General features: G+C 37.6%; 2 protein-coding genes across 13 annotated transcripts in view; both read left to right on the top strand.

The window, feature by feature from the left end:
- Positions 1–215: 215 nt before the first annotated feature.
- On the top strand, positions 216–9976 carry il6r (interleukin 6 receptor). Of its 3 annotated transcripts, none has more exons than XM_085473862.1 (11): positions 216–514; positions 2596–3228; positions 4255–4378; positions 4773–4951; positions 5054–5223; positions 5355–5499; positions 6220–6392; positions 6492–6630; positions 7606–7644; positions 8050–8155; positions 8295–9976. In XM_085473862.1, the coding sequence occupies exons 1-11, from the start codon at positions 307–309 to the stop codon at positions 8554–8556; spliced, it is 2178 nt and encodes a 725-aa protein (XP_085329988.1). In that variant the 5' UTR covers positions 216–306; the 3' UTR covers positions 8557–9976. The 3 variants fall into 3 exon arrangements, with proteins under 3 accessions (XP_085329988.1, XP_085329989.1, XP_085329987.1); XM_085473861.1 differs by having other exon boundaries at positions 217–514; positions 6489–6630; XM_085473863.1 differs by lacking the exon at positions 7606–7644 and having other exon boundaries at positions 6489–6630.
- The window catches only part of riiad1 (regulatory subunit of type II PKA R-subunit domain containing 1), a 24117-nt gene continuing 15848 nt past the window's right edge, over positions 8561–16829 (top strand). For 2 of the 10 annotated variants that reach the window (XM_085473859.1, XM_085473853.1), the window contains exon 1: positions 12741–13038. Coding sequence is in view for 4 of the 10 variants with exons in the window: in XM_085473860.1 (XP_085329986.1) it covers positions 10581–10664; positions 10746–10822; positions 11698–11744; positions 11917–11987 (279 nt within the window). In the remaining 6 variants the exon portion in view is untranslated. The other 8 variants (XM_085473860.1, XM_085473851.1, XM_085473850.1 and 5 more) reach the window with 8 other exon arrangements.

Raw genomic sequence — 16829 nt, 5'->3', positions numbered from 1 at the left:
TGCGCCATGGTGTATGTACTAAAAACACTACAGTAAGAAAACAGGATATGTGAAAATATTTTTAAGGAACTTTCTAAGTTAAGAGATTTTTCATAAATGAATATTAATATAGCAGAGCTATATTCAGCTTTCGCTGGGTTGGGGGGGCTTATTTTGATGCTGAGGAGGATTTCCTCTGTGTAACGGCGCTGAACAAGGGGAAGAGCGCAGGGATTTCACAATAACGGGTCTCATGGACAGCAGACTGAGCCAACCAGAGAGAGCCGCCTTTAACTTTGCTGTCTGCACAGGGGGTTTTGGTGTTGCATGAGCGGTTTTCGTGGTGTAAATAGCTCGGTCTTGTTTTCACGGTGTAAAACGTTTGAGTGGGGTCAGTGTACAGTTGCTGCCGTCGGCGATGGTGTGAGGACCCGCCGCTGGAAGGAGGATCTCTGGGTAAAAATGGGGATTTTTCTCCTTTTGCTGTTCTTCGCTCCGGTCAGCGGAGTTTTTGAAGGAACATGTCCCAGAAAAGGTAACCTCTCCTCTCATATTGTCTAAATGTAATTTTTTTTCTTCATCTGTTTTCTTTGTTATTAAGAATAACAAAAACTTAGGCTAATTTAGTGACAAAGTTAAAGTTATTGTAATTTAGGATTTTTTGGAGTCTAGTTTTGGAGTTAACTGAAAATCACAGCGTTTAAAAATATTTACTTCATCGAAGTTGACTGTATTATTACAGGATAATATATAAAGTAAGCTTTTTTTCTTGCTCTTTCCGCTTTTGTTCTTTCGGGGAAAATGCGTTTTTATCCTGTTGGGAAATGTTATGACGCGTTGTGGCAGCTAATTTTACAAGCTTTTTTTTATTTTGTTGTAAACTTTACATTTTATAAATATTATAGGCACAGAGTCAGGAAAATTCATATAAAAACAAACAAACAAAAATTAATCGGCCACTTCATTAGGTACACCTGTTCAAGTATGCCGGTCTTATCAGCTGAGCGGATTTACGCGTGTAGACGTGGTCAAGACGACCTGCCGAAGTTCAAACTGAGCATCCGAATGTGAGATGATGATGTAGCTGACTTTGAATGTGGCGTGATTCTTGAAAGGTTAATTTGAGTATCTCAGAATCTGCCTGGATTTTCCCACACATCTGTCTATAGGGTAAACAGAGAATGGTTCAAATAAGAGAAGATATCAGGTGAGCGACAGTTCTCTGGGTGAACATGTCTGGTTGATGCCGGAGGTCAGAGGAGGATGACCAGACTGCTTCAGGTTGATTGGAAGGAAACAGCAACTCAAATATTCACTAGTTACAACAGAAGCATGAAGGTGTATAGGTCTCTGAATGCACAACACATTGAACGTTGAAATATATAGGCTATAGCAGCAGCACATCTGTCAGCTAAAAAGAGGAAAGCGAAGCTATAATTGACAGGGCTCATTAAAACTGGACAGAAAATATTGGCTGCTGTGATGTGTCAATTTCTGCTGCACATGTGGATGGTAGGATCAGACATAAACAGCATGAAAGCTTAGTTTTTATGTGGATCTTATTTTGACCTCTTGTTTTTAATTCAGTTTACTGAAAATGTTTTGTTTTAATTTTATTTTTTTATTAGTTTCAATGTCAGTTTTAGTTTCTTTATTGACTGTTGTCTGGAAACCATATACCAGAGACAGAGAGAGCTTTTTAAAAGTAACAAGTAACAAGTTTAAAAAAAAAAAAAGTCAGTCAAAGCCTCATTAGGAAACTTGTGACAACAAATTTTACAAAACTAACAAATGTTAAAAGGATATTTTCTCTCCAATTTTACTTTATTTTAGTTAGTTTTCCAAGTTTACAAAATCATTTAAGCTCATTTCAATTTCTTCAAAGTCTACTTTTATTAGTAACTATTTTTTTCACATCGAGTTTTATTTTTATTTTTAAGTTAGTTTGAATTAAGCATAACTTTCTATAGCGACTGTGTGATGCTATCATGTCAGTATGAACAGAGAAGGACTAACCCAGTACCAGCATATAACATAGTGGCTGTTGATTCTACATCAGGCCCTTATCAGCTTCAGCTTCAGTCTCCATCAGATTTATCAGATAAAGTCTTATCAGATGTTTAAAAAGACACAACGGTTAACTGGGCAAGAGCAAAAAGATTTGTTTTACTAAAGACTAAGGGGAATGAAACTATGACTTCAACCCAGTCAAGTTCAGGCAAGTCATACTAAACCAAAACATGTCAGGTTATAAGTGACTGTGTGAGGTCTGAGCAGAAAATCTGAAACATTACGGGGAATGTTAGAAATAATACAAGACTGAAAAGAAATGATGAAGATGAGAGACACGTTAAAAGAGGAAGTTGGGGTGGAGGTTATGCAATGTGTCGCTCTGTGTTGTGCCTAGTCAAATACAACCAGTACTGAAAATAATGAGAAGCTAACATTTTGTACAAAACACTGTATGAACAATCAAATCACAAACATTCCACACACACACACACACACACACACACACACACACACACACACACACACACACACACACACGTACATCAAAAGTGATTCTGGTTCTTATTAGTTCTACAGATTCTGTGTTTGTGTGTTTTTCTGCAGACCCTCCTCCAGGTGTGTTGGTCTTATCGCCGGGCTGTAAGCTGTTTCTGACCTGTGGCGGTCATGTGAGGGTGGATGGTGTAAAGATCAGTCTGAAGGGAAGCAGCTTAAACATCAACAAAAGGGATGGTTCTTCGAACGGGACACCAGCCGCTCCAAATGATATACAAAACAGTGCAGTTTCAGTCAAAAGTGATGACAGTTCTCTGAAGAATGTAAGTGAGGGCTACAGCCCTCATTTCACGGAGGCAGGAGGAAACAGAAGCCTCATATATTCAGATGCAGGGTACACAACTTCTCCTCACATCATCCAGCCAACCAGGGCCACTCGATCGCTGAAGGACGAATCTCATTGGACCACTGGAGAAACAGATGTTGAGGATGACTATGAGGAGGATGAAGAGGATGAAGTGGGGGAAGGAGTGAACCGGGTAACAAGGGGGATAAAAGTGATGCCTGAGTGGAAGTGGAACACGATGACAGTGGGGACAGAAGACAGGGACTGGGGTGAAATTAAATTTGGGAGGAGTGGGACAACGCTAACTCTCGCCTCACTGAGAATGGAAGACTCTGGAAAATACAGTTGTCATCACAAAGGCAAAGAAAAGTTTAGCTTAAAGGTGATCGTTGCAGGTGAGTTCTCATAGTGAGGACTTTGTGAGGGAGGAGGAAGGTTATATAATTCCATCCATGCTTTCATTTTCAAATAAAAAGCCTATAGGTGGAAGGCAAATGGCTTTAAAATCCATCTTTTAAATCCAGCTCAGAACTTGTATATCATTGGGTCAGGATTGATGTTGTACACACGACTCACTGATAGACAATCAGTAAACAAACCAGCGGGTGAACTGTGACTTTAAATGTTTTTGGGCAAATTTCAAATTTTAAATAGTGACACCAAAAATATTTTGCAGTTTAGCAGTTTTAGGGTCTTTACCTTGCGATGTAAAGCTTGCCTTGAGGCAACTGTTGCCGTGATTTGGTGCTATATAAATAAAATTGATTTGAACTGAACTGCTAATGCACAGCTCTCCTGAAGCCCCATCACAGCATACCAGTCAGGCTGAGGTCGGGACTTTGACTGGGCCATTGTAACACATCCATTCTTTTCTTTTTCAGATATGTTATAGCTTTGCTGCTGTGCTTGCTCGTCGTCCTGTTGCATGAGCCAGTATGGGTCAACATTTGGCTGTAAAACAGAAGGCCTCACATTTGCCTCTAGAATACTTTTTTTTTTTACATAGAAGTATTCACGGTTGACTCAATATCTGTAAGGCACCCAGGTCCTGTGGCTAAATAACAAGCCCAGATCATCACTCCACTGTTGTGCCAGACTGTTGCTGATATGCATCACCAAACGTGGTGTTGTGACTATCGTCTGTCCAAAGTTCATTGTTCCCAAATTCTTCTGGTTTGTTTACATGCCACTTTGCAAATCTAAGTCATGCTGCCATGATCTTTTTAAGAGAGTAGAAGCTTTCTCCTGGCAGCCATTAAAACAACACATAGTTCAGTCTTTTTCTAATCGTGCTGTCATGAAGGCCAACAATATAACAAACTACCTGAGGGCTGTAGAGCCTGAGAGGACCCTATTTAGATAATTGATTTTTAAAAATGGATGGGTGAACAGTGTGTTTACATGTCTTCTTTATCTCTTAGATTCTCCTGAGCCTCCCAGTCTGTTCTGCTACAAAAAGTCGCCCAGTAGTAAAATCCGCTGTGAAGGAATGCCTCAGAAAGCCGCCATAAAGCAGCCTAGTTGTTACCTCTTGCTGAGTAAAAAGTACGTTCATTGCACTTGAAGTCCCCCATGAGTGCTTTGTGTTGTGTTTTAAAAGGATCATCAAGTAATATTTTGCTCCTGTATTTACATACATACAGGAAAACTGATGTGTGCAAGCCATGGATAAAAAAATGTGCATACTGTGGTTTTTCTCGATCAATATTGGTGTATGTTGCAAAACTTCTGTAATCTTGTGCAGTCAAAATGCTAACATTGCTGTTACATAAATAAATACTATTTCCAGTAAACTACTTGAGATCAAAAATGAAAAAGAAAAAAGTGTGAAAGTTGTAAATGGGCCTAATGTAGTAGAAATGTTGTTGTAGGCCACTTTCTCTTTTCCTTTATGTCCATCTTTGTGTGACTGACTGTTCTTTTCCTTTCCTTCTCTCAGTCCAAGAGAGAAATTCAAGCGAGTGTCATGCTCATACTCATCTCGGCTCTCTCGCTGTTGGTGTGCTCTGGACCACATTGAGGATGATCGGAGAACCCCTCACCTGGTCTACATGTGTGTGACAAGCATCACAGGCAATGTCACCAGCCCCCTTAAGTACTTTACACCATTAAAAATTTGTAAGTGCTCAAGTCAAAGTACATGTGTCCATGACAGGACTGAGTATTGGCCTTCTGAAGTGCTTTAAAGTTGTGCTCACTGTGTTTGTTCCCACTCCTCAGTAAAACCAGACCCTCCGTCAAATGTGTCAGTCCGACAGGAGAAAGGAAAGAAGAACAGGCTGACGGTCTCCTGGAATTTACCGACATCCTGGAAGGTGCAAGATAACTTCTATAAATTGATCTATGAAGTTAAATACAACCCTGTCAAACCGTCAATTGGCAACGAACAGGTCAGTGCTGAGACACCTGTTGTCAAACTACTAAGTGTGTATTTTTTTTTTTTTCAATGTTCATTACGCTGGCATGAAACAGAAAACGCAGTTTTGTTTCAGAGATTTTTGTCTTATATGTATGTATTCAGGTACTGCCAGTTAATGGCCAGCGGCAAGCAACCATCACTGATATAATGCCTGGTGTTGAGTACCTGATACAAGTCAGAGCTAAAGAGGAATTTGATGGACAATGGAGTGAATGGAGTCCATCCACCTATGCTAAGAGCTGGACAGGTAAATTTACACAAACCCAAGAAAAAAAAATCAGAAAAATGATCCATCCTAGACACAGAGTCATGACGAGGTAGTATTTCTGTTTCTGTGCCATATGATTAGACTTTCTCATGAAAAACTTTGCTTAAACATCCTCTCATGTACATTTATACAGCCTCCAATTTTTCTTCCTCTATGAATGACTTGAATATGTGCAGATTGGCTCAGCATTCAGGATACCAGTTGATGAAGTGGTTGAAAAAGTTTATGAGTAACAGTGTCCTGTTGCACTTTCCCAGATTAAATACTTCAAATTCCCTTTAAAGTCGAAGTTTAGACATGAAAGTGAAACCACTTTGTGGTCTATGTTTTGTTTTGTTCTGTTTTTATCGGTTAATCTTGCCCGTCTGTAAGTTAAGATGCCTTCTGATTGATTTTCACAATTGCTCTACAGACATGAAAGAGGAATACTAGCTAATTTCCCAAGAAGAAAACAAATAAGCATATTTTCATTTTTAGGAAAGTCTTCTGGTTTATATTAAACACATTAGTAATGATTTAAAGACTTATTATTGTACCTTTGGATAAGTTGTAATGCTCCTAATTGCAAAACATTTAATTGTGAAATGTATCTGACTAATATTTCATATTCAAGTAAATTACAGACAAATTCGTCATCTTTTAAACTAGTCATATTATTCCACATACAAGACCTTTACATGTTCGTCCCTGATCCCTCAGAGAAGCCTCAGCCTCCGTCAATCGTGTCAGCGACGTTGGAGGAAAGACAGGATATGACGACGATGATGACGGTGTGCTGGAGTTTACCGACAAACTTCGAGGAGCCACACAATTTTAGACTCATCTGTGAGATCAAATACGGGGAAACAAACCTCTCCTTTCACAGCGAAAACGTAAGTAGACAAGGTTTTACTTAGTTGTGAAAAGTTGAACACTCTGTTGTGTCAGTAAATGGAGACGTTTGCCTGTATATGTCCATCTTGGTACAGCAGTTTGAAGGAGAGGGCTCCTACACCATCGTAGTGACTCCTACACCTGACGTTGACTTCCTGATACAGCTGAGGTATAAGGCAGAACATGATGGTCAGTGGAGTGAGTGGAGTAGACCTTATCCTGTGAGCCCCCCAACGGGTAAATAAATACGCACACACACCTCTAAAAAATAAAATAAATAAGTATATTTAAGTTTATCAGTAAGTATTCTATATGCTCAATTAAAGCACAGTACAAGAGTGTAAGTTTTCACAGAAGTAGCTGAGTGGACTTTATTTGTGCTGAATGAAATTAAACTTTAAATCCTGTGACAGATGTTTAAGGGGCGCTTCTGTCAGTCTGCCCCAGGGCAGCTGTGGCTACACCACCAGTGTGTGAATGCGAGAGTGAATGAATAGTGAATGAATAGCTTTTCAAGCGCTTTGGGTGCCTTGAAAAGCGCTATATAAATCCAATCCATTATTATTATTATTAAGAAGTTTCTCAGTGGCTTAGGGGTTCAAGATATTGACCGTGTACCATTAGTGCACTTCCCCTCGTTGTGGTGAAAAAACCCTTTCTTTTTAAACATCAGTCCAACTCTCTGTTCTCTTTAATGGTCACTTCTTTCAGCCTGTTTTTAAAATAAGGAAGAAACAGCCCTCCAAAAAAAGAGAGAGAGAAAGAGAGAAACAAGATTCTGCTGGATTAGGCACTATCATGTTGGATTATTTATAGTCTTTTTTATTTTGAAAGCAAGTGTTAGGCCATATTGACTTTTAATTGGTAAAGAATTTGTCTGCTAAATTACCCAAAACTTCTTACAACCAAAGAAGCAAGTCTTGCTGCTTGGCAACTCTGAACTAACATAGCTATAAACACCTGAAAAGTTTGCAGAATTCAGTTTAGAATAATTTTCCCCCAGGAGTTATTCCTCCCTGCTGTAACATCTCCTTGTCTGCTTATTGGGACCACTTAAACTATGTCTTATTGCAGTCTGACATAGTTCTTTAGGAAATGGACAATTTCAGTCTTTTTTAAAATTGCCTTATACAACTTTGCCTTGTTATCTCAGGTTTATCATTTATTATTATCCTACTAATATGTTTTTAAAATATATTATTTACCCCGTAGGTTCAGGTTCAGGTTCAGGTGATCAATATCCAGATGATGGTGAGTTGGCATGCAAACTGTGAAATATTACAGTTACTTATGCGTGTGTGTGTGTGTGTGTGTGTGTGTGTGTGTGTGTGTGTGTGTGTGTGTGTGTGTGTGTGTGTGTGTGTGTGTGTGTGTGTGTGTGTGTGTGTGTGCGCGCGTGTGTGTGCGAGAGAGCCAAAAGACGAGAGGGAACTCTTAAATGTTGTTAGTGCTGAAAATCCCCTCTGCCCCCTGGGTTTTAACAGGAAACCATGTCATCATAACAACTCAGGCTTGCAACAAAAACAGGCCTCAGGAGTTATGGTTCCTCACACCTACACGCAAACACAGACGTTCAGTTGCACTCAGATGTATTTAGATGGACGCTGTCTTGCTCAGTTAAGATTTATCACAGTCTACCCTTCTTTTTTACCACAGATCCCACAAAACCTCCACCAAAACCTAAAGAGTGGCCACATCATTTGCTGTGGATATTTGGTTTATTCGCTATCTTGTCTGTCATTTTGGCCATCTACACTTTCGGGTACTGACATTGGCACTTTCAATGCATCTCTTCAAAAAAGGGCAGATTTATGACATAACATTAGTCATTTCTAAGATGTGATGTACGGTCAGCTCCTTCATTTTCATATTTCTTTTTCTTTTTTTAAATTGTCATTCAGGCACAAGGACAGATTTATCTCTAAACTGCACAGTCTTTATTTCACCACCCTCTGTGATGACTCATCTCAACCTTCGCCCTCTGTCCCGGTTGCCCCAGAAGGAGTAGCTTTGGTGACCTTTGTCCCTACAAAGAGCAACAAAGAGCACCCACCAAGTGATGAAAACGAAAGTGAAGAAAATGAGGAACAAAAGCCTTTGAGAGAGATGACAGACGCCAAGCACTTCAACAACACAAGTTATTTCTTCCTCCAGAGGGAATGAGAGCTGTGCAGAAAGAAGAATTATAGGCAGAAAATGTGGCAACTTATACTGTTGGACTGTTTTCCAGTTCCGTGCCAGTTTTATAGATGGCACGATGTTCTCCACTGAACTTTAAGAAGCAAAGTCAGAAGCAGCTTTCTGACTTTGCTTCTATCTGTCTTTATCTATCTAACTTTATCTCATACCTAAAATACCTCTTAAACACTTTTTTTGTGTGACTGGTCCAAAGAATTGCCCTTTACCTTCTCTATCCTACATCATCCATCCAACCAAGAGGCAGGCTACACCTTGCACAGGTGGTCATTGTGTCTCAGAGCTAACACAGAGAGACAGACAACCATTGACACCTACGGCCAATTTAGAATCACCACCTAGCCTGCCATGCATGTCAGAGAACACACACACAGCATGGTGGTCTGATGGTTAGCACCATCACCTCGTATCAAGAAGGTCCCAGGTTTGAAGCTATGTAGAGTTTACTGTCCTGCATCAGAGCAACTAAAATATGTGTTATGCAGGTCAAATAATTTACAATTTTTGAGCAACCTGACCTGTCTGAATTTTGTATATATTGCTAAAGGTTATCAAATATATCACATTGTTTCCTTTCAGGGTGTTCATAATGTATGCAGGGTTTGCAGAAGTAGTGGTTGAGGTCTTGTAAATACTTCATCTGTTTGCCTGGGATTTTAGACTGGGACAGTCATAGTCCCCAACATGCTTTTGATTTTTGTAGTTATTGCACAGTGAAAAAACAACACCTTATTTTGTATAGTTTTTCAGTGACATGGTGGACTTTAAATGGTTCACCTGCTGTTATAAGAATGCAAGGGAACCTTTCAAATAAACAAATGTGAGCTACTTTTGAATAAGCTGTATGTTTCTAGACCAGCATAGATAGATAGATTTTTAAACATGTTAAAATAGTACAAAAACAACAATAAAACATAAGAATAAATAACATTAGTAGCACTTTTTAATTTAATAGCAAGTCTAAATGGCATACTAAGGGGGAGTAATGATGTATAAATGATAAATCAGGCACTTGCTAATACCTTACTAATGCTTAATAGTGTGACATTTATATAAAGTGAGGAGGAGGAGGACATGTGTGGATTCGTTTTTGTTTTTTATCCTGTTCAACCACAAATCCTTATTTACATTTTACCACATATATTTGGTTCTGTAACCCCAGTAACATGCCAAGAGATATAAATATTTACATATATATATATGTAATATGTAGGCAATGCCAACATATACAGTGCTTAACAAATGTATAAACAGTTGATGAAAACGGTTGCCTGTCAGAAGATGTTGTGAAGGCGTAATTGTGAGAATGAGATGGCCAAGGAGCAGTGGGGCAGTTTTGGTGACTTCATATCCAAATGATGGGTATATAATATGTCAAGCATATCGATCTGTCAAGAATGATACTAACTCGTTTTGAGCCGGAGAAAAAAATAGTCGTCACAAGATAGAAGATGTAATCGGTTTTCCAGGGGGTTCCAAATAAAAAGTGTCACTGACATTTAAAAAAAAGTATTTTTCAAGAGAAATCTGGCCAAGAAGGCAACAGAAATTGCAAGGTATACATACATAGTGTCACTGTTTTGTAACGTGGCCAAAAAGGGCTGGATGGATTGTAATAAAGATGGTTTCAAAGCAGGATATTTCTTCGTTTAATATATAACCCCTTTGTAGATCATGTTTACTGCAGCCTATTTAAGCAAATAGATCACAGATTTCAAAAGCGAGAGAGAGAATTAAATCGTTATTTAGTAGTCAATCACTTTTTTGCACAGCAACGGCTCAAACGTGGTATTGACGTATGCCGCCACCTCGCGGACACTGCCGTTCATTGTGTACGGTACTTCGTTTCCATAGCAACCGTTACTGCCAAACCACTGTGTTAGCAACGGTTGACTCGTGCTTATCGTGACTTCAGGGTTCGCTGTAGATTTGCAGTCAGTGAACACTGCAGGGTTCGCACTTTGACAGAAATATAGCATTTTCTTAGAGAAATGATGGCTGAGACAGGCGGTGTGACCAAGCTAGACGTCTCTGTACTAAACGCTGAGCAGCAAGAGAAACTGCGACAGTTTAAGGTAACGTGTTGCATTTCTCAACGCTAAAATACCACCTTTATTTGTAAGCTATGTCCTGAAATGCTTTTCGCATTGACCCAGATCAAGACGAGAATCGACAACGAGAGGTATTTGAGGTCGCATCCCGAAGTAGACGTACTCATAGGCGACTTTCTAAGGTCTGCTCAAGTTCACATTAATATCACAAAAATACATGCTGAATGGGGAAAAATGTTTGTGATGTTTTATTGTTGAACTTAACACTGTCTGCTTTAAGTTTAATTTTGTTTGTATTTATTTATCTTACAGCAAATGTTACATTTCTAGGGTAATATGCAAACTTTCATTTTATTTTCACTGTGTATAAAATATTACATTAATAACCTCTGTACATTCAGTGGAACCAGCTACCCTTTCAAAGAAATGTATGAAAGATTACAATGTATTTTACAATATAATAATACAATATATGTATACCCTGAAAAGGATTTACACCAATATATGTACTGCAATATGGTTTCTGCTATTCAAGCTTAGTCTCTGTATCATATTTTTAACACATGTTACAACCTCAGTATTAAAATCTGAGTTTTCCCTGCTTAAATTGATTTTGGAGCTGCCAAAAAAGGTTTTAACAGCCTCAAAAAATAAAAAAATAATTCAATAATTCTGGAATAATTAATCTAATATCCGAGCAATAAATGGGAAATATGTGCAGTGATTTATTTAAACATGCATGTGGATACAGTATGGAGCAAAGTACAAACGATTTTACAAAAGTTTTCTTGTAATTTTGTTAAGTAGTATTCAGGAATAGTTTTTCGAGGCTTCTTTAGGACATCCCAGAGCTCTACTTTAGATATTGTCTGCCTTTTGCAACTAACAAATAAACAAACAAACAAACAAACTTAAAATAACCATTCTTTTGATGGACTGACAATGAGCCCAAGTCCAAAGAATAATTTTAAAAGGCCTCCAAACAGCCCAAAGCTTAAAGCACCATCACTCAAGTCTACTTGAGCAATAATTTGTCATTTGCCACCTCTCCTCACAGGGATGTGCTTCACAAACAGCCAGCTGACATCCGTGAGTTTGCTGCAGGTGAGTTGTGTGCAGTGTGCATCAACACCAAAAATGGCCAGTTGGTCACTATTATTTATTTTCACATTCATCCTTTTGCCCAGTGTTTAGTTAGTGAATAAATATAAATACATATTTAAAGTCTGCCACGTTTTTTTTTTTACAATTTCTCTCTTTTGTTGGACTTTTTCAGATCACTTCTCAAACCCAAACCTTGAAGAAACTATTCTCCCCAAAATGGAAGGAAACAGCGAGACAAACTAAAACACTTCCAACAACTTCACCTATGTTTTCTCTATATTGATAAAAAAAAATTTATGGACTATGTTTTTTGGAACAATGATGCTGCTTCAGTTGCTCCATTGTCCAGTTTGTGGACAAGGGTCCTAAAGGGTTTTATGCTTATTTATTAATCAAAATCCTTAAATGTATAATTACCTTGATATACCTTGAGTGGTATTAAATATTTTGTCACGTCACCACAAGTATTTATATAAATTACACAATAAAATGTTTTTTAAAGCCACGATCCACACTCTAGAAAGCCATACTGACAAGAAAATGCAAATTATTGGTTAACCTGGCTGATATACAGGAATTATTTATCAGTCTAACCCTTGAAGACAATTTAAGATAAGCTTGTCATATAGTTGTTAGCAGAATACACAGATCTAGCACAACCTGCCTAACAATAACATAATAAAAATTTTCAAAAAATAAGTGTTTAAATACAAGTATCTTTAGATGCCTAACTAACTAAATTTTACAGCTGTAGCATAAGTTTAAATTAGTTTAATTTTAGTTATTTGGTTGTTTATTAGACTAGAAAGCAGAAAGAAAGCACTAATACCACTAATATAATTAATGTAAACCTTTGGTTAAGCAAGGGGTCGTGGATATTAGGAATCAAACACAGACACCTAAACCATTTTTAAATTTAAAGAATCACTTTTTCCTCCTTCACAGTGTAAGTTCCATGTGCATTGGAGGTGGACAGAAACTCTTTCCAGGTAGGCGGGCCAGTTTATGATAATCCTTTTACAGTGAAAATAGGATCGACTTGGCTAAACCAAAAAATTACAGAAGGTAAAAAAGTATAGGCCAACTTACTGCATTTATCTGGTGCTTCTTTTCTTTTTGGCAACTATTCTCTGTGATTATTTAAATCTTTATAGACAGATTTTCTATTGTTTTAATGGTACTGCCAGTAACAGTAAGCTAATAAATAAAGGTAATATTAGCTAACTTAAAAAAAACAAGCAAAGTAAAGAATTAATTCGGTAGCCATAAGCAGAAAAAAGTTGGACAGCTGAAGGTAAAAGACATTAAGCAAGAATATTTGCATTATTAACTTTTTTCACCTTCCTATAATCTTTACAGGCATTTTTTGATGTGTAACAATAGGCTAATAAGTAAAAGATAGCTCGTTAGCTTACTTAGCTAAGTTAACAGAAATTTGTTTTAACATAGGGCAAGGAGCTGGTGGCACAGAAATAGTGAAGGTAAATGGATCAATGTGAGCTGAATACACATGAAATAAAAACATCCGTATAAGTTCTTTATTGTTCTTGTAACCATTTCAGTCTTTTTAGGTGTATGTGGAAAACGGCTAATGGTAATAGTAGGCTAATGAGTAAACATTTGCTAACCCGTAACTATTAGCTCATTTAGCTTATGTTATGTTTGGAAATATTAGTAAGTAAGTATTTAATATTAGTAAATGTTAAATTAAAAAATTTGAGCTTAACACTTGACCAGTATGGAACGCCAGGACTGCCATAATGAATTAATTAAATACACCATTAAATAATTAATTAAATGTGGCAATAATTAATTAAAATTGGAATTAATTAATTAAATAAATAGTTATGATATATGTAATTAATTAATTATTGACACATTTAATTAATTATTTATGTATTTCACGTTTTAATTAATTATTGACACATTTAATTAATTAATTATTGACATATTTAATTAATTATTTATGTATTTCACATTTTAATTAATTATTGACACATTTAATTAATTATTGACACATTTAATTAATTATTTAATGATATATTTATTTATTTCATTTTGGCAGTCCTGACGCCTGGCTCTCATCATGAAATAATTTTATCTGTCAGCCTCACCCATCAAACTCAGGGGGCGGGGTTAACGCTGATCGAGTCAAAACCATTGCTTTGGCCTGGTGGCCATTGTTTCTAGCACACAACAACCGGCATGTGGAAGCTAACAGAACTGAGCTTTGAAAAACCCTGTTTGTGTGTTACCAAATACCGTTTTAATATTTTTTTAGCCGAGAATGTAGTGGTTTAATCTTCATGTGTCTGGTCGGTTTGTCAAGATACAGCCTCTTTGCAAAAGTGTTTCGATGATTTCGGAGATGTCGTCCCAGTCTCACGGCAAAGCGTGGGATAGACCCGCTCGCCTCGCAAGCAATCCCACCGACAAAGCGCAGGCCCCGGTACACAGCTGTAGTAACCCCCGCTGACTTCTTTTACTGAGGTTATATTTATCGGTGTTTTATTTCCTGATGTTCTTATGTGTCCTACGTGTTTCAGTCGCCAATTCTGAATTATAACTAACATTAAAAACATGTTTAAGGAGGAGAGAGAGCAAATAAATCTGTTTAACATCTGATCTTTGGGTTTTTGTTCAGTAATCAGCGTGACCTGTGTATAAACGCATAAAAGAGATAACGTTGGTGTTTCCGTCATGTAGTAACTGCTGGCTTTAACTGTACAAAGGTTGTTCGACACTATGAAACACATACAGACTTCATGATGTTCGGCTAATATTTTTATTGTGAATATTAATCATGCTGACCTCGCTCTGTACACCACGCAGCGAGGTCAGCATATCCACGATATCCTCAGCTCCATGAGTTAACACAAAGTTTCCCAGCTGACTATCTAACTGCCAACTATTCCAGAGACGTGAAAATATACAGCATAAAGAAAAGTGTAAGAGACTCAGCAGCAGATTAGAATAACAGTTATACATTTAATAAATCACCAAATGAATCCAAGAAACGAGCAAACCTGTTCCGACAATTTGAATTTGTATTCCCTCAGCTGCAGACTCGCTGCTGTTTAAATGTTTGAAAAGGAAGATTAGATATAAACAAACGTCAAACATAGACTCAGTCTGCCTTCACATTTGATATGAGGCCAGCACGTATAGTGGCCTCAGCAGGCTATTACTGAAATACACGTGCTATATCTTAAACTATGATATAAACAGGGAGGTCCTATTAACATGTTTAGTTTTAAAGGACACCTTCCTGCCTTTAGTCTCATTCATGAGCAGTATTCGTTTTCTTCTAACATCCAGAAGTCTGCACAATGTGTTTCATAGTTTGTAACAAGCCTTTGACAGGTAAACATAACATGACCGAAAAAGCAAAAAAAAAAAAAAAAAAAAGAGAGAGAGAGAAAGAGAGAGTGTTGACATAAGAAGAGAAAATGCTCTCAATTATGGAGACAGGCAAATGGTTCATTTATGTTTGATGTGTGTTTATTCCTCCCTAAATATTGTCGGTGAAGTTTGCCATGCACGTCAGATTTTCCTGCGCATTTTTATACCTCTGCCAACAGAGAGAGAAAAAAAATCACATTCTAACAGACAGCTGGTGCTTAGAATACAGTTGAATAACTATTAAAAAACAGATGATATTTAGATGATAGTTCAGTCTAACACATGTGCCAGTGAACCATTAAACGTCTGTGAAACTATGCAGTTATGAAACGTAACTTTAACCTCAGCCAAACCGATTTGCTCAGTTGTAAATAAAACAGCGAAGTAAACGTGACCCGACAGACAGAACCTGAGTGAATGAAGTCCAGCGTTTAACCACTGAGAGCTAAAACTCAGCTGAGGTTTCAAAGCTGTGTGCTGGTGATTGGACATCAGCCGCTGATAAAGCTGGCTCGCCTATAAAGTGCTCTGTAAGGAAACAAGCTCCAGCAGCTCTGCGCTCGGGGAAAATACTATATTTACTTATCTTGTGCAGTTAAACTGTGACTATCACCAGGTAACTAGGCGTGTTTCTTGAATTAGCAGCAGGTGTTAAACAGCTGACAGATGAGGAGGAGGATGCATGCAGGTAAACTGAGGGTCTGCTGAGCTGATCGCTGGTTTCGTGAGAAAAATGTCAGCTCGTTCTTTATGTTACAGAAGCACAGAGACACAAGACCAGGCGGAAAGAGACGATCGTTCGGTGAAAATGAGAATCTGCGAATGCAACATGTGGAACACGGAGAGTGGAATATGTAAACAAACCGGTTAACGTACCCCCTCGGTGCGCTCTGCATGCTAACTGTTAGCAGAGCTAGTGAAATCTCTGAAAACATCTGAGCACTTTTGCAAACATGTTCTATGTTGACAACCTGACCAGACATACGGCGCGACATTCGCGGCTAAAACACTGTTAAAAGTGTAGCTGGTGACAGAAAAACGGCCTGTGATTTGATCTGCATTCTGGGATAACTGGCTGCCCCAAGTCTACACAAGCAATCGATTATCTAGGATCGACCTGTTTTGACTTACTTTGCACGGCAACCAATCAAATGTTAGAGAAGCTGCATGGGCAGCGTTAACCCCGCCCCCTGAGTTTGATGGGTGAGGCTGACAGATAAAATTATTTCATGACGAGAGCCAGGCGCCAGGACTGCCAAAATGAAATAAATAAATATATCATTAAATAATTAATTAAATGTGTCAATAATTAATTAAATGTGTCAATAATTAATTAAAATGTGAAATACATAAATAATTAATTAAATGTGTCAATAATTAATTAATTAAATGTGTCAATAATTAATTAAAATGTGAAATACATAAATAATTAATTAAATGTGTCAATAATTAATTAATTACATGTGTCATAACTATTTATTTAATTAATTAATTCCAATTTTAATTAATTATTGACACATTTAATTAATTATTTAATGGTGTATTTAATTAATTCATTATGGCAGTCCTGGCGTTCCATAGGACCAGACTTAAACTGACATGAGTGCGATTACTTGGTTGGGGTGTGTTTTTATTTTGATGTCTATTTCCGTTTCTAGTTTGGTCTAATTTGAAGAAGAGTTA

This window comes from Copadichromis virginalis, linkage group LG11 (genome assembly GCF_057382275.1).
Source record: "Copadichromis virginalis isolate Kocher_CV1m ecotype Utaka linkage group LG11, C_Virginalis_male_GT1.1, whole genome shotgun sequence".
Taxonomy (NCBI): domain Eukaryota; kingdom Metazoa; phylum Chordata; class Actinopteri; order Cichliformes; family Cichlidae; genus Copadichromis; species Copadichromis virginalis.
The sequence above is the reverse complement of the archived record's forward strand: the minus strand, read 5'-3'. Positions and strand labels throughout refer to the sequence as shown.

What these genes read in the sequence shown, in the direction of transcription:
- il6r (XM_085473861.1), top strand. Translation starts at nt 307, where the DNA reads ATGAGCGGTTTTCGTGGTGTAAATAGCTCGGTCTTGTTTTCACGGTGT. An exon ending in CTTAAAGGTGATCGTTGCAG is followed by an intron (nt 3,229 to 4,254) that starts GTGAGTTCTCAT and finishes TTTATCTCTTAG; the next exon opens with ATTCTCCTGAGCCTCCCAGT. An exon ending in CTTTACACCATTAAAAATTT is followed by an intron (nt 4,952 to 5,053) that starts GTAAGTGCTCAA and finishes CCCACTCCTCAG; the next exon opens with TAAAACCAGACCCTCCGTCA.